General features: G+C 32.7%; 1 protein-coding gene across 1 annotated transcript in view; it reads left to right on the top strand.

Annotated features, from left to right (window-relative positions):
* Nucleotides 1–3,125: 3,125 nt before the first annotated feature.
* LOC106457840 (calcium homeostasis modulator protein-like) overlaps nucleotides 3,126–17,715 on the top strand; it is a 19,813-nt gene continuing 5,223 nt past the window's right edge. Inside the window, exons 1-4 of the mRNA XM_022383884.1 lie at nucleotides 3,126–3,387; nucleotides 4,511–4,753; nucleotides 10,576–10,741; nucleotides 16,417–16,544. Of these exons, the coding sequence (XP_022239592.1) occupies nucleotides 4,534–4,753; nucleotides 10,576–10,741; nucleotides 16,417–16,544 (514 nt within the window). The 5' untranslated portion in view covers nucleotides 3,126–3,387; nucleotides 4,511–4,533. The remainder of the gene's footprint in view (nucleotides 3,388–4,510; nucleotides 4,754–10,575; nucleotides 10,742–16,416; nucleotides 16,545–17,715) is intronic.

The following is a 17,715-nucleotide window of genomic DNA, read 5'->3' as shown; positions in this document are numbered from 1 at the left end:
TCAAGTTAAAAATCCCTATTTTGGCTCCATGTCTATAGTACTTATCAATTTTAGTGAAGTAAATATAGTTATTTGTAGCTTGAGAAAATAATGTAGACACTATTTCCAGCTTAGTTGTTTACTTTCTTTTTAGAGCCCCTAGTTGTTAGCTCGAAAATATAATCTTTGCATTTTGATTCAACTAATTTCTGTAATTTTTGGACGATCCCTATTACCCTTTTTTAAATCAAACATTTTTTAATATCTTGTTTCTTAAGTTTTTTATGTCCATTTATGGAGATTAAACTTTAAGCTACATAGGTGCATATGCATTCAGTTGAATGTTACATGTTTTCAACAATTTACTGCTGCATTGGCGTTTTTTCAACCCAACTGTTATATACTAAGCCAGGTTGAGGTTTCGTGTAAACACGCGTACAACAAGCAAAATACGTAAATTAGTAGAATAAATCACCACTCATAAGAGTAGAAAAATCTAATACTATAATCGTTCTCTGTTAGAAAACTTACTGAAATAGTCGCAGAAATTCACGAAGAGACAAAGTACAACATCGAACTCGAGAAATGATAAATCCTCAACTCGGTAATTTCCAAATAATGCGACATAAGTTGCACAGATCATTTTCCTATTAATGCGCATTGGGAAAACACAGGATTTTTTCAATTGCGGAAAGTGAAGGATTTAGAGAAATTCTTCAGGGCGAAAGAATGAAGGCGCGTGAAAAAAATTTAAAACTACCCTATGACATACTAATTAGTGCGTTACTATTGTCCAGGTTTCAGTAAAATATTCCTAGCCGTTTTTTCTGTAATCAATAATAATAAGGCTGGAAACACTGTCATAAATATACATATTATTTACTCTAATAAAACGAAACGTTTCTGACTAGTATAAAACGTAACATTTCTGACTATTATAACGGCACTTAATGGCTTCTACATTTCTGTGATGATTGAATGATCTAGAAGAGATTATGTTGATAGCGAAGAAGAACTTAGAGAATTTTAGAGGGTGAAAATCTTGACTTTCAAAAATCAACTTAAAAAACATACAGCCTTCGCAGAAGTTTGTTTGGTAGCTATGCATAGATTTTGGTGCAGTATTCCAAGCTTTGCTGTAGGCTTCGGTGCTTGAATAGCTTCGAAGAGAAACTTGACCAGTAGTAATGAAAAAACTGATAAAATCTTTCCTTCTCTTTCAAGAATCAACATAAAAATAGTCTTATGACCTGTGCATCAGTTTCTTAGTAGGTTTGTCCAGGTTTGAATAAAATATCCATATCAGTTTTTTTTCTGTAGGGTTGTGAAACAACAATAATAATAATAATAATATGAAAAACAAATGGATTAATTTTGAATTTTGTCTAACAATCGGAAAATCAACTTTTTTTCCTATTATCAATAGTTTAGCATCCTTAGCCATTGAGATAGAAAGTCTTGAGGCTTTTTTCAAGGACAAGTCTGCTTATTAAGATGGTTTTTGCCCGTATGTTCTTTCATAGTTTTGTGAAATTCCTGGGCGAACCCTATTATGAACCACTATCGTGGTTCATGATAATTACTCCTAACATATTCAGTAAGAAAACAATAGAAACATTATTTTAATTTGTACATTTGTATGAAATATCAGATTGTGTTTTCATTGGGCTTAAGTTTCCACAGAGTAAGATATCCTTAGAATGATCTTACTGGATAAATTACTTCTTTTGGAAGTGAAGGTGATGCAAGTAACACAAATACACTAGATACAGCAAAAACAGAAAATAAAATATTTGGTTTGATGATAAATGCATAACGTTTGTTATGAAGATCATTACAGCAGAAGATAAATTTCAAAGTTCAACTCACGATCATCTATAGTTCTAGCAAAAAAGGAAGCTTTTTCCCGAGTCTTGATCTCTGATTTTCTTAGTTTTATCGTGGTTGTTTCAAAAGTATGTAAATCTCTTTCATTCTATGCTCAGATAATGATTTTGGACTGTCTGTTTTGATACTTGTATAGGGTTTACACTTCTGAAGTGTTCATTGATTCGTTCTTCTAGTCTGTCGATCCTGTATACTCTTGTTCGTAACTCGCAGATTCGTACTTATACCCGTTCACTGAGTTACGTACGTATTTGATTTTATTTGGTGCTTGAAATAAAAAATGTTTTCAGAAAAAGAGTTTTCTTTTTATTATGTCTGAATAAAACACAGCCAGAATATAATAAAGAGACCAGCCATATAAAGCCGAGGTATCTACAAAATAAAAAGAACCAAGTTACATAAAATTTCAACCTCTGTAACCATGTAATCTACAATAAGAGCAGTGTTGAACCCGAGATCTTTCGCGTGCCAGAACATGTTCTACCACTGAGCTAAATGATTAGCCTATCAAATATTGTTAGTAAAGCTCTAAAAGTAGCTGAAATAATCAGATTTTTCGTCTCTCACAAATAAAGGCTATTTTCAGGATGGCCCCTCGTTGGGCACCAGTTTTTCTGTGGTAATTGAGCTAAAGGGTTAACCTATTAACTGTCACTAGCAAGGCACGTTTTAAACCATTCAAACTATCGCACTGATTTTTAAAATAGGATTTTACGTAATCTGTTGGTTGGTGTATGTCTAGTCTAGCTGACAAGTTCTAGTATTAAATGAATAGCCTTCTGGTTAATCACTTGTAGCAGACAAAACTAAAATATCCAATGGTCCAATTATAGCTAAGTGTAACGTTTCTTAAATATTAAGCCAAATAGTTTCCATTGCTTCGAGTTTAACATGGAAACAAAGAGTTGTTATATGTTATGTTAACAAATCATATCTGAAACACGTATGTACGTTATCACAACATCGTTTTATGTTGAAAATACAACAAAGACAATAATCAAGTCACAACCAAATTGTGTTACATCATATTCTTATTTTATTACTATAAATTCTTGAATAGGGCAGTTTTCGGTTTGTAGTATTAGAAAAAAAGTGCTACATTTAAATAAATATTTAAAGATATCGTTAATTCTAATATTGTTTCATCAAACTGTGTGTGCAAAAGAAATATATATATATATATATCAATGCTAGTTTACATGTATTTATTTAGCAGTGGATAAATATGTATATATGGACCATAACAAACGTCAGTAATTTTGATATCGAAGACATAGAGAATAGTCTATTTTTGATAACAAAAATAAACAATGACTTTTCTGAGTTTCTTAGTGGATATCAGTTACATATTAAAAGGTTCAAAGTCTACGTTGTTAACTTCAAATTCAGTTTTATTTGTGTCAGTACATTAGATGTAGGTGCAGTTTTCGAGCGTAACTCTTGTTCCAAGGATCTCAGAAAAGCTACTCACGACTTTGCCATTTATTATAATCTAATCTGTTTTTATATTCGAATTAAAAGGTAAGTTATATTCTTGATCTTTCGTAAGAGTATCTTACACGAACCAGATCACAATAATATATCCTTGCTATTTTATTTTCTCTCAAATAACAATTTTCATTACGTTATCTACCTACTTTTTGTTTTTGCATTTATATGAACTTCTCTCTCGGAATATATTGGACAAACATTCATATTAAAAACTTGCATTCTAGCGGAATTAATGGAATTACTGAATTTGATATTGCTATATCTTGTGCAGTTGACGTGTCGCTACAATTAATTTAATCAAATTTAGCAAGGCTTACGTGAATGACTACGATAGAAATAATTTAACTCATATACATAGATAGATAATTGGTTTTTCAACAAACATACAGAGATATGCCAAATATAGATCGATAAATAATTGGTCAACTCATATACATCAATAGATAATTGGTTTTTCAACAAACACATCGATAGATAATTGGTTTTTCAACAAACATACAGAGATATGCCAAAATATACATCAATAGATAATTGGTCAACTCATATACATCAATAGATAATTGGTTTTTCAACAAACACATCGATAGATAATTGGTTTTTCAACAAATATACAGAGATATGCTAAATATACATCGATAGATAATTGGTTTTTCAACAAACATACAGAGATATGCCAAATATTACACAGACTCAAATCTGCATCTTACATGTATGTCTTCTGAGATAGCGTTATTGGTTGTCTTCAAGTTTTAAATATAACACTACGATGCTCTTTGTATTTCAGCATTACCACTAACGTGGTTATGTAAAAAAGACCCATTAGCCTAACAACATTTAACAAACAAATAGATTTCCATGTCTAACACAGACCCTTATTTTAGATTTTATGGTTTAAAGGTAATCAATACCACAACTCTATTTTTAGAGCATGATTTTAAGCCTTCTCCAATGGTTTATTTTAATTTTAGTTTTGTAAAACCCAATATTTCAAATATTAAAGAATGATACAAAATGTCTATCAAAGACTATATTGCATTTCTTTATATAGAAAAGAGTTATAGATCCGATAAATTTAGTTATACCTAAAAATGTTACGTTATAAATGTATATTATAATTTTAAGCTGCAAATTAGTAATTTTTATTTAACTTTAGGATATGCCGATTTTCGTTCCACGATGATTAATGCAGCACTGAGTAGTTCCGTCTTTAATAGTATTGGAAACAATATCAAGAAATACCAAGTGTCGTTTGTGAACGGAACAGTCGTAATGATAACAGTGGTGGGGGAAACCATCTTTAAATATGTGGCCTTCAAATGTCCCTGTAGTCAGCCAGATGCTTTTTTGTATGGCTCAAGCTTTATCTGTGGTCCTGCTGTGATTTTATTTATTATCGGTAAGTTTAATACTGGGAGCATTTTGGTTGTTTTCTCCAGTTTAATATATACGTAGAACGACGAACCTTGTAAGTGACCCGCTTATAGTAAACTTACTGGTCCGTTTTGATTGTGAATTTTGTTTAGAGAAATTCGAGCTATAGATCACATTTATTTCGCATTGACTTTAATGTTGTCAAAAAGGTTTCAGTGTGAAAGAATCTGATATTTGACTATTAAAGTTTATATAAGTATTGCATTTAAGGTTACATAAAAATAAGTTTTGATTGTAATTAATATGCCTAAAGTTAAAATATAAGAAATTTTCCCAAATTAATTCAGTCAATTAAGCCATCACTTTATTTCTTTTAAACTTAATTGACCGAATAGTTTCAATAATTTATTATTGCTTTATGACAAGTATTTATTAATAATCGGTTTATTTATGACAAGTATTCATTAATAATCGGTTTATTTTAGCATATTTTCGTACTTTTTCTGTTCCGTTTCTGAAAAAGTGAAAACAAATATAAATAGTATTACTTCTAAAACATATTGTACAGATTTACTTTTAATATGTAATGCAGAGTTCTGCTTGAATTTGGGTTGATCTTTGACAACCAAGTAATTAGCATGCTCGGAGTGTGAATTTGACGATTCACAGTTCACATTACGTTGTCGTAAAACACAGTTCACGCTTTGGGACCATGGGTGTATTTTTAAAAGTAACGACCAAGACCGTTCCTTCGGTCAGATAAGAGAAGATATTTAGGAGTAAAGAACTTTGATTTAGCTGTCTTCCCTGTAGTTTATCAGTTTTAAACTATGGAGTGTTAGAGCAGATAGCCCTTATGTACATAGCTTTGCTCGAGTTTTCGAAATCAACAATTAGACATTTGATATTTACCACGCGTACCCTAAAAATAAAGAAAATGAAAGCAACAATAAAAACTTTTCAGCAAGAAAGCTAGCAACAATTATTTGTTTGCACTTACCGAATATCAAAGGGTAATCGTTTATATACTTTGACATCTCGCAACAATGGACAAAATACTAATAGAAAAAGTAGATGATATTTTAGGTGACAACTTTGGGGTATAATATATAATATATCTTAACTATAGAAAACATAAAATTCCACAAGCTACAAATATACCATGCGGAATCATGGTATCAAATCTAAAAAAAACTATCATTTGGAAAAGTTTTCACAAGTTTGAAGCCCTTGAGCGTTTTACAAACTAAACTTGAGAAAATAAGATCAATAAATAAAACAAACATTAGCAAGTGCAAATTCAATTGAAAAATTAAAACTGGTTTCTTGTTCAGAACAATTGTGGTTCGAAGCCCAAATAAATATATATAGAATTCGTTACCCATTGGGTTTTGTTTGTCTGCTTGCTTCAGGTGTTCGTACAAAGCTATACGAGAGCTATTTGTACTGCCCGTCCTAATTTAGGAGTAATAGAATAGAGGTAAAGCCAACTAGTCAATATCACCCTTCGCCACTTTTGGGCTGCCTTAATCGGAAAATGGAATTTCACTGTCACTCCTGTAACGCACCCAAAGTGTGGAGTGCGATTTTACGACAACGGGACGCAAACCATGGATCCAGAAAACTCACAGTCTGACACACTAACCACTAGATCACGTTTAGCTTCAGGAATAGGAAAACAACTGAATTATGTAGGACACGTTATTAGAAAAGTTTAGATAGTAATCTGAAATCAAGTTCTCGAAACACATTTACCCGAAAATCATGTGAATAAGATTTTCGTAAAACGGGTATCAGGGAATGAAAATACCTTATAAATTTATGGGTTTTCAATGATGAGCGATATAGGCTTACGAAATTGTGAAGATAAGAAACGATAAATCTCATATAACATATCTTATCTTCTATGTACACTTATGACTACAAATAACGAAACAACAACTTATTTTTATTTACTCAACCAATACTTGCTAAATAGTTCATGAACAATTTTGACTGATAACAAGATAAAAAATATGTGATGTATCTGAAAAGGAGATAATTTTGGTGAACAAAATTAGTTTATTTATTATAAGACATAGGTAATTACACATTTTAGAAAAGGTTTTAGTTCGAAAGGTTCAAATTTTTACCATATTTAGAATGATCTAAAAATATTAATCAGTATAATATACAAATAAATTGCTCAAGTTTCGGAAATGTTGAATCATGTATTCTCTAAACAAGTTAATAGAATACGTGGTTCAACATTTCCAAAACTTGAGGTTCGTTAACGTTCTGTACGTTTTATAAAATTAAAGTAAGCCATTATTAGGTAACTATACTAAAGGAAAGTAAAGTTAGTTAAAAAGGATTTCATATACAGTGAATGTTTCCAATTATTGCCTATGCTGAAATCGGAAGGTAGCCCATGTGGATCTGTTAAAATTCATCATTATTAAACGACTTTATGTGAAGATAGTGATTTTATATAATAAAGTTGTAAATGTATGGTTTCGGACCTGTGAGCAGTAATGAATTATATGAGGTTTGCCTAACTTTTTATGTTGTTCAAATGAATGAGATGAAAAATAAAACAAAACAGATCCCAATGTTTCCAAATCGTATATATATTTATGACAGCAAGACACAACTTATGCCACTTACTGACATGAACATTATGTGTTTGTTGCTTTAAATAAGCTATTGATAAATGCAACACCAAATAATGAATGAGAAACAGCTCGAGGGTCAAGATTGAGTGAGATATGAGTAAATCAAAGAAATATAGGAAAGAAGCATAGCAATGGACATTTTTATCAAAACCTTTATGATAAGATGATTAGCACATTTGTTTAGGATTCCAAAGAACCCTGATGCTGCATTAGTGTACACTCAGTTGAAGGGAAAATAACTGAGATAATTGTAATAAAGAACAAAAGCAAATCAATCCTGACACGATCTTAAGGTGTGGAGTCCATTAAAAGAGTTTATTCAATGAAAAATCGACAGATATATTAAAGAACAACTAGGGAGGGAGTTTAAGCAGTTGAATTATATGCACGGGGTCTTCAAACAATTAAGTAAAATGCTATGCATATTAAGCAAACAGAGAGAGGACTCTGGCCCAAATTATAAATTCCAAGATGAGCCTTGGCCAGGAAAAAAAAAGAGAACGTGAGGTAGATGTCTAGTGCGTGAGAGACAAGACAAAATACCGAGGAAGATATTATGATGAAGGTAGAGAGGGGCTGAAAAAGTAAAATATCAAGATAGTAGTTCTTTATAGTGCCCAGACAGATATGTTGAGTAGCAGTTTGGATATAGTTAAATTGATGTAAGAGAGAACTGGTAGTGCTATAAGAAAATGCAGCAATAACTTAACTTTGATTGGATAAAAGTGGTAAAAGGATAGCATCATAGAAAAAAAAAACAAAAAAACAGCACCCCCAATAAGCTCCAGGATAACAAAGAGATTATAGGACGAGATGTAGGAAGGTAATAAGACTTTGGAATAGAAATGATATTAACATGTTTCAAAAAAGATGGACAGTAGTCAGAAATCTAACTGCCCTTGAACATGCTCAAGAGGAAAGCATTAGGGAAAGTTTGTTATAATTTTGTTTGGAATTTCGCGCAAAGCTAAACGAGGGCTATCTGGACTAGCCATCCCAACTTTATTAGTGATGGAAGGCAGTTAGTCAACACCGTCCAACGCCAACTCTTGGGCTACTCTTTTTCCAACAAAAAGTGGGATTGATCATTAGTTTATAACGCCTACAAGGACGACCATGCTCAATGATGTGAATTGGAACCTGCTACCCACATATTGAACGTCCTAACAACCAAGCCATCTAAGGCCCAGTTAAGGAGAGATTGTTTGGGTAGAATAAAATAACATAAGTGATAGAAGCCCCACTTTAAGGAAGAGCAATGTCATGTTTAGCCACGCTAAAAAGGGTACTGATCAAGTATAAAGGATCCTCACACAGTTTCTCAGGAGACGGTAGAGTAGAAGAAGAATTTGAATAGGTACCAACCCTCTTGGCTAAAACGCTTCACATTTCTTTTTAGTAGTGAAACCATCTTTATGAGGCCAAGCTATGTTTTTAGGTCCCAAGCAAGTATGGTGATTGTGTGGAAATGTAACTGTTTTTGGTAAGGGTAGAACACAAATACATCAAACTTTCCTATTCTTGAGTTTAAATGTAACACTTGACTATAACATAAGAAAGCTAGTAGTTTTCTAGTTAAACAACTGCAGGGAAAGGAATAGAAAGCAATCAGCCTATTGCAGTCAGGATTCAATGAGAAGACTTCTTAGTAAAGCTACTAGGGAAATTAAAGAGGATGTGAGTAGTTTGAACTAAATTCCAACTAAAAGTATCAGCAAAGACAGTCTTGAAAAGCAAGGGACGAAGCAAGATCCAACACACACTAATATTTTACCCAGTTGATTTTAGAAAACCTGCTGGTGTATGTTATTATAGATTGAAAGACTAGCTCTGTTTACAGCATTCTTTAATTCTGGGTCGTGATCTTTGAAACTCTGAACAATTTTATGTAATTTGTTCGGTAACATTGTTATCACAAGTAACAGAGAGCAGACATCTTTAGGAGCAAACGCACATAATGAATGAGTTTAAGAGAAATTATTTTAATACACTCAGAGTATTTATAGGCTTGAATACAGGCACTGACCACTTCTGAAATGAAGTCACAAAATCTAAACTAAAGCTGTGTCATTAGTCTTAGAATGTAACAAAGGGTTGGTGTGAGTACCTTCATCTACCAATTCTCATCTAACAATGATTGTTTTGATGACTAGATTAAATTATCAGGGGAGGATGGTGATGACCTGAAATAATACTGACTAGCAAGTTTTGAGAAAGTACAAGGGCAGAAGAAATCCCACTACTTAAGGATGAAAGGACAGTGAGAGTCCTCGTTTCAGTTCTGTAAGGTTATAAGTAGACTTCTTGCATTCTGTTTCTCTGGCGTCAAGACGATTAGGGCACTGCCCACAACTAGCTCAATGTGCTCACCACAATTAATACCAAACAGAAAAGTTGCACTAATGTTCACTAGAGAATGACATCTTCCATAAGTGTAGCACTTGATGTGACTCCGACACCGGTAAGCAATATGTCCAAATTATTGACATTTATATCACTGTGTGAAATTAGCTACATAGGAATTTTGCAAAGCCTATGATAGTTTTTCAATCTAAAGAATGTTTAACCCTGTTGGGAAAGCTCCTTACATCCTTGAAATCGTGTTTTAACTTAAAAGGAAGGCAAAGTGACAGTTGAAACGAATTATTTAAGCTAGATGAATTGAACTACAAAGAATTCTTAACTTCCATGTCTTTCACAAGCTTATTACATCTTTAATATCCATCCTGAAATATTAATTTGCAATAATACTTAAAACAAACTAGTATAAAAAATAAAATATCAACACGAGGGCTATTTAGAGCAAATTATGAAGCTTTTTAAAGTAACAAGCTACTCAATTAGTTTATTACAGTTAATAAAATTTAATGAGATAAGAAGTTGAAATGTAAGGCCTAATGAGGAGAGTTTTACCTCAAACTGCTTAATTTTCCCACTATTCATGTTCTAATTTTATAGAGCAATTATTATATTTACAATGTCCTGGCGCAGCTGCTGACCTATATAAATTCCATGCAGTAGTGCACATGTCACTGACTTACAACTTTAAAGGGGACCATTCTTTTACTAGCTGAGTCATATTGTAAGTATTTTTTCTATTCTTCAGACATTCTATATTTTGAAAGTGTTTCTTCTTAGCCTAAATATAATCAGTATAACAAATAATTTCTTACCTTTAACTCTTTAACAACAGGAATGCTGATTAACAACACCACGTGGCGGCTACTTTACGGCTGTGCAAAGCGTTCCCACCACACAAATCATGGACCTAAACGCAGTGCTTACTACTGCACTGAAATTATTGTAAGATCTTTGGTTGCTCCGGGAACGTGGTTATTTGTGTCTTTCTTAGAAGGAAGGTAAGAAGGAAAAACTCAAAATAGACATTTTCAATACTCTATATATCGAGAAATAAACTCGCTTGTGAAAATTTCACCCTAAAACATCTAAAAGATTGTAGTATTTCATTAAATCATTAGAAGAAATAAATGAAACAGAGCTTTTTTTTATCTATTTGTTAATTTTTTTCCACTAGCGTTTCTCTAGTTCTATCTAAAAGTTAAGTATATTTTGCTTTCGTTATTGCATTTGTGCATTTTTGTAATTATATGACCTTTTCATTTCTTCCTTACGAATTGTTAAATTATTATTAATAATATTGAAAATATGCACTTGAAGTCGAAAATAATCTGTCTTTTTACAACAATGTAACAATATTATGTTATTATTGAAGTATTTTGTGCTTTTGTAAAATATTTTCGCGTACATTATAATTTTTGTTTTCAAATCTATCTAGTTTGTTGTTAATCACATAAAGGCTATCTTTGCTCTGCCCAACGCGGATATCATAACCCGGTTTTTAGCGTTATAAACCCTCAGATTTACCGCTATGTCACCTATTTGAAATTTCAACCAATGGATGAAATTATTTGTTTAAAGTTAAGCACAATACTACACAATGGGCTATCTGTGCTCTGACCACCACCAGTGTCTAGCGTTGTAAGTCTACAGACATACCGCTGTGCCACAGGTACAATTGAAAAGTATTAGTAGGAAAATAAGTTGTTTTTTTTTAGTACAGTCATGCTGATGTTAAATTATTGATTTTGCAAACTATGTCATTTGCAATATAGATGAGTTTATCGATTTCGATATTTTTTCATCGCTAGTATTTTTAACGGGTTGTTTTAATTCCAGCAGCTGTTGTATTGTGTATTTCTAATATATTGTTACATTTTAGCTATCGTACTGAAACTGTAATTTCTACATCAAACATACCCGTTTAAGAGCAAAAGGTATGATAAAACATCACATTATGGTTGAGAATAAATACAAACATCTAATTATAAATGGGTATATAATAGTCCTTGAAGGCATAAAATATCCATAATCTCAGATCGTAAGATGTGAGCGTCCAATGGGTCATTTTTGGTAAGCAGAACTGGCGCTGTGGGATGAACCAAAAACCGAGTTACGGTGAAGACTCCACAGCCAGCCACGAGAAACAGCTAACACCACTACCAAGTTTACTCAGACTTCTTCAACCAAGAAGCAGTCACCGTACACAAATTTTACTCAGACTTCATCAACCAAGAATCAATCACCGTACACAAATACAATTCAGACTCAAACCTCACGAATCGTCTTCAACGTCCACCGACAGCCTCATAACTTCCAGCTAGTAGACTCAAACCAAGAAAGAAAGAAAACTCCAAACTGATGAAGAACAAGGAAACTACTACTGGAGATTCCTGCATACAACCTCCAACCAGCAACAGTCACCCTTCATCAGCATGTTTTGTCAGTCTAGTCACATCCATAAACCATCCGACTCCGACGAAAGCCACGATGTATTTTTCTTAGCCTGGTAGAGACATTCCCGTTTTTTCTTTGTTCTAAAATTTGTATTAAAGTTTCCTCATGTTTTATGTAATCTTTGTTTTGATAACCTTTGTATTTCTTCCATTTCAGCTTCTTCCGAGCACGGTCAAGGTATTTTATTCGGCGCCCTGGCCGTGAAACTGGGTTTTCTAGGGGTTCTCCCGTTTCCACTCACAGCGAAGTTTCATTCTTGTTTTTTGGATCTTTTGATCCAAACCCTGAAAAGGTGTCGTTCCGCGTTAATCTTAATACCATGTCAGTTTAATCTTATTTTATTAGTATTTTGTAGTTAAACCTTAATTTCTGCAACCTTTCTGATTTAATCTTAACTGTTAGTTAAAACCATTAGTCATGCTAGTTTTTCAACCAAGAACTGGCTGCTTTTATCACAGCCTTGGTCAGCCAAGTCAATCTTTTTATTATATAACTGTCACACCTATCCTTACGCTTTTCTTGTCTTGAACTTCCTGCTTTTAGTATTCACAGCTTTTCCGGTCGTCATGAGGCTCTCAGTTAGTCATGCTTTGTACAAATCCGTGCGACACACGCTTATCAACATTCACACCGCATCGTTTAAACTCAACTTCGTCACTTAAAGTTTTATTCACTTTAGTTAATTTTCCAATTTCACCTTATAATAACTCATAATTCTGAGAGCGAGATTAAGAGAAACAAAAATTTCTGAACGCCCCCTGGTCGTCTAACAAGACATTTTAAAATCATAATACCTCTCAAGTGGATACATACATCATAAAAATGTTTTCAGATCGAGGATTTGAAATTTCCAAGGTGGGGATAATTCTTATACTTAATGCTATGGAAAAACAAAGAATTATGGAATAAATTGGGGCACAGGAACATCCAAACAGAGCCCTGCAAAAAGTTGTACTCCAACTGATAACAAAAGTGCGGCGTCCTGAAACAGGTGATGATATACAAGAACACAACGATCAGTGGCAAAAGTCACCCACATGTCCCAGGCAGAATCTATTTAAATATTATAGTACTGTCTGTTGTCTGTTGTATGTCCATGTAACTACTTCGTAAGGTGTGGCTGAATCTTCACCAAAACTGGTATGGAGGTTCATTAGGTTCAATTTTCAGTTCTGCATTTTATGTTTTGCGGTTTTTATTGGCGATTTTGTGTTTTATTGCCACTACTTCGCCCCTTCTTAATGGATCTTCACCAAATTTTGCGTGAAGGTCTGTTGGATCTATGTGGAGATACAAGAAAATTTGCGGTTTCACATTTTGGTTATTACAGTTTTTATGGGAGTTTTTTTACAATTACGTATAAGAGAAGCAACTTTTCATGTCCTAAGATGACCTTTAATTAATCATGAATTTACATAACTTCCGTCCAGGGGACGGGTACTCCAGATAGTATACAATATATGATAGAAAACAATTCATCTAGAAAAGGATAAAAATGACAATACATGGTCATATTCGAAAAGCATATGTGTATCTATGTATCAAATCTTATGCCATTTTACATTGCTTAACGTGCGAAAACGTTCCAATAGTTGTAGACAACATGTCGTGAAGTTTTTCGAAGGGATTCATGACTGTTACTGGAAATTCAACCAGGGTCAAGCTGGGAAATAGCAGAGTGGGTGTAAAGGTCAAGATGAATACTTCTTATTATCAGACCAACGTTCTGGATCTTTTTTTACTACAAATAATACCAATCGAGGCTAACAGGGTATGTGTTTACCAAGATATGTCTTCTAGTTATACCTCCCGTTCAACCATTGCATACTACAAGCAGCTGGAGAATCAAATGGGTATTCACGCTATTACAAACGATGACGTATTGTACCAGTCGCCGGACGCAGAACTTAAGGATTTCTGTGAAAATGGATGTTGGGAACCACCGTCTTCGTACACAAGATAGATTATGGAAACAATGCAGGGAGAGGTGGTGTGCTTTGGAGATGAAAGTCTTATGTTCGAGCCTTTTGCAATTTAAACTGTGCTATGAGACTATTTTTAAGATGCACGGTAATCAGATAGATTTGATATATAGTTATGGACTGTATCGATGTCTCTAGGCTCCAAAATTGTTCTAATATAACGTACTTAACCTTCTGTACTTTCTCAGTAGTGGAATATAACAAACGAAATATAGTTAAAATGTTACTATACACTATTCGTACCGGAAGCTCAAATTATATCACTTAAGAATGAGGTGTTAATAATTATAATCAGACTGATTGCGATATCTCATCATATATGTTTCCTAAGAGGAATAATTTTTGTTGATTTAAAAATTATAGCTCAGAACTGTTTTGTCCTTCTAGTTTATCCTAACACTGCCTTGTTTCAGATATTAATTTTGGCATAGCCATATCTTAGATACTGTACGTCGTTGTTTGTTTTAGCGCAAATAAAAATAATGTGCCTACCGCGTTTTTATCACCTCTGGGGTCGAATCTGGAATTTTAGTGTTTTCAGAAAAGTCGCTTGTTTGTGCTATATTGTTATGTGCCAATTAGTCTGCGACACTGTTATGTTAAAAATGTAATTAACTGCAGAATAAGTTTTATGAATATATTTTACTCGCATTAAAACTGAAGGCTTATGTTGAGTTTATTAACAATATCATTCTTTTTAATGGCTATGTTATGTTTGTGGTTACAAGCTAGTGGAAGATTTAGCACTGGCTAAAGCACAGGTTCTCTTTCATCCACCTATCGCAGCACATATGTCAATGCACAGTCCAGGTGTGACGCCTTCCCTAATTTGAACTACTGATCACAGGGAGGTTTGTTTGTTTGTTGTTAAGGGCAAAGCTACACAATGGGCTATTTGTGCTTTGCCCACCAAGAGTATAGAAACCTCATCTTTAGCGTCATAATCTTTCAGAGTTGAAACCCACGGAGACGACTGTTCGCCAGCATCCTACAGCTATTTTGGTATTATTTGTTAAGGAATTAATTTCTATTATATTTAATTACTAATTTTTACAAGGAAGAATAATACTTCTACCATAATAAAATATAAGATAATTCCTAGAACTAATTTTTCAATTCGTAATTTAGTGTCTTAACAATTACGAATAGGTATATTCATTTACTATCTAACACATGAACTCAACACTATAGCAATAGGGCAGGGCAAACTAGAAGGGCACTCGTTAGAGCAAAAATAGTGTGAAAAATCGGTCCCATGTTAACAGATAGGGATTTTTGGATTTTCGTAACTTTGAACTTTGACCTTGACCCTCCAAACACAGATAACTTCTAAGTTGGGTCATAGTTCAAATGTATATAAACTTTCGTCCAAATCCATTTAGCCATTTTCGAGAAATCTTGCTGACAAACACACACACACACACACACGGAGAAAGCATAACCTCCGTCTACCTTCGGTAGCGGAGGCAACAAACGTGAGCCTGGTTCCAATAGTTATTCAATATAAAATTGCATAATATAAAAAGTAAACTGGTTGTAGTTAAACAATGTATATCCAGAACAACTACAAACAAGACAAAATATCCACAAGAAATTAGAAAAAAAGACAACTGGGCCTTAATTGTGAAAGAAAATTCCGAGAACTTAGATTATATAATATAAACAGTATTAATTTTAAAAATACTCGTAATGTAAAACTAACTACTCAGAGATTAATACCTCCAAGTAAAGTGTTTAGTTATAATCTACGAGGCCTAACTTATCCCAGGGTTTCTCCAAAATGTGTATTCTGAATTATAATAATAAGTCTATGTTCACAAAGATTTAGTTAGAATGTGAAGACCACGGAATTTTGTTTTTTAATCAGGACCTAATTAATATTATTTCCACTCTCCCACACATATTCAAATTAACACACTGAGAAAACTGTTAACACTGATCAATCCACTCAGAGCTTTCAACCCTACACTAAATAAATATTAAGACTAATCTAGGCTTATGTTTGTTTGTTCTGCTGCTATTCAATCTTTATAAAATCGAATAAGCAAATATTCTTCTCAGGAAAGTTAACATTATTTTGTGAATAAAAAATAAACATGCAATTACTCTTCTATTATTTAAATTATTTTTATATCATTTCAGTTACAATAGTGTATTATTTCACTTCTTTCATTTAGTCTACTGAAGAAATCCAATGTGCAATATGTAAGTTATTATCAAAATGTGTTCTATTTCAGTTACTACACATGTTTAAAGTCACATTCCCCATGTTCTTCTGGAAGCGAAGATAATCTGTTGCTGCGCGCCCACTCCCAGGTTATAGCATGGATTTATTTAGCTACTGTGGTGACTTTCTCTTTTCTTGGTAAGTCAGACACAACGTGGAAAGTACATGTAGAAAGTACTGCTAACATTAGTTGGTTACAGTTTAACAAGACACAACGTGTAACTATATAAATAAAGTATTGTTAACATATTAGTTTATTAATTAAACAAGACACAACGTGGAACTACATATAGAAATGATTGTTAACATATTAGTTTATTAATTAAACAAGACACAACGTGGAACTACATATAGAAAGGATTGTTAACATATTAGTTTGTTTCAGTTTAACAAGACACACCGTGGAACTATATAAATAAAGTATTGTTAACATATTAGTTTATTAATTAAACAAGACACAACGTGGAAGTCATATATAGAAAATTTTGCTAACATTAATTTGCTAGTTAAACAAGACACAACGTGGAAATATATATAGAAAGTATTGCTAACATTAGTTTGTTAGTTAAGCAAGACACAACGTGTAAATATATATAGAAAGTGTTGTTAACATTAGTTTGTTAGTTAAACAAGAAACAACGTGTAAATATATATAGAAAGTATTGCTAACATTAGTTTGTTAGTTAAACAAGACACAACATGTAAATATATATAGAAAGTATTGTTAACATTAGTTTGTTAGTTAAACAAGACACAACGTGTAAATATATATAGAAAGTATTGCTAACATTAGTTTGTTAGTTAAACAAGACACAACATGTAAATATATATAGAAAGTGTTGTTAACATTAGTTTGTTAGTTAAACAAGACATAACGTGTAAATATATATAGAAAGTGTTGTTAACATTAGTTTGTTAGTTAAACAAGAAACAACGTGTAAATATATATAGAAAGTATTGCTAACATTAGTTTGTTAGTTAAACAAGAAACAACGTGTAAATATATGTAGAAAGTATTGCTAACATTAGTTTGTTAGCTAAACAAGACACAACATGTAAATATATTTAGAAAGTATTGCTAACATTAGTTTATTAGTTAAACAAGACACAACGTAGACACCATATATAGAAAATTTTGCTAACATTAGTTGGTTACTGTTTAACAAGACACAACGTGTAACTATATAAATAAAGTATTGTTAACATATTAGTTTATTAGTTAAACAAGACACAACGTGGAAAAATATACATAGAAAGTATTGCTAACATTAGTTTGTTAGTTAAACAAGACACAACGTGTAAATATATA

Source organism: Limulus polyphemus, unplaced genomic scaffold (genome assembly GCF_000517525.1).
Source record: "Limulus polyphemus unplaced genomic scaffold, Limulus_polyphemus-2.1.2 Scaffold380, whole genome shotgun sequence".
Classification (NCBI taxonomy): Eukaryota; Metazoa; Arthropoda; class Merostomata; order Xiphosura; family Limulidae; genus Limulus; species Limulus polyphemus.
This window is presented reverse-complemented; position numbering and strand designations above follow the sequence as displayed.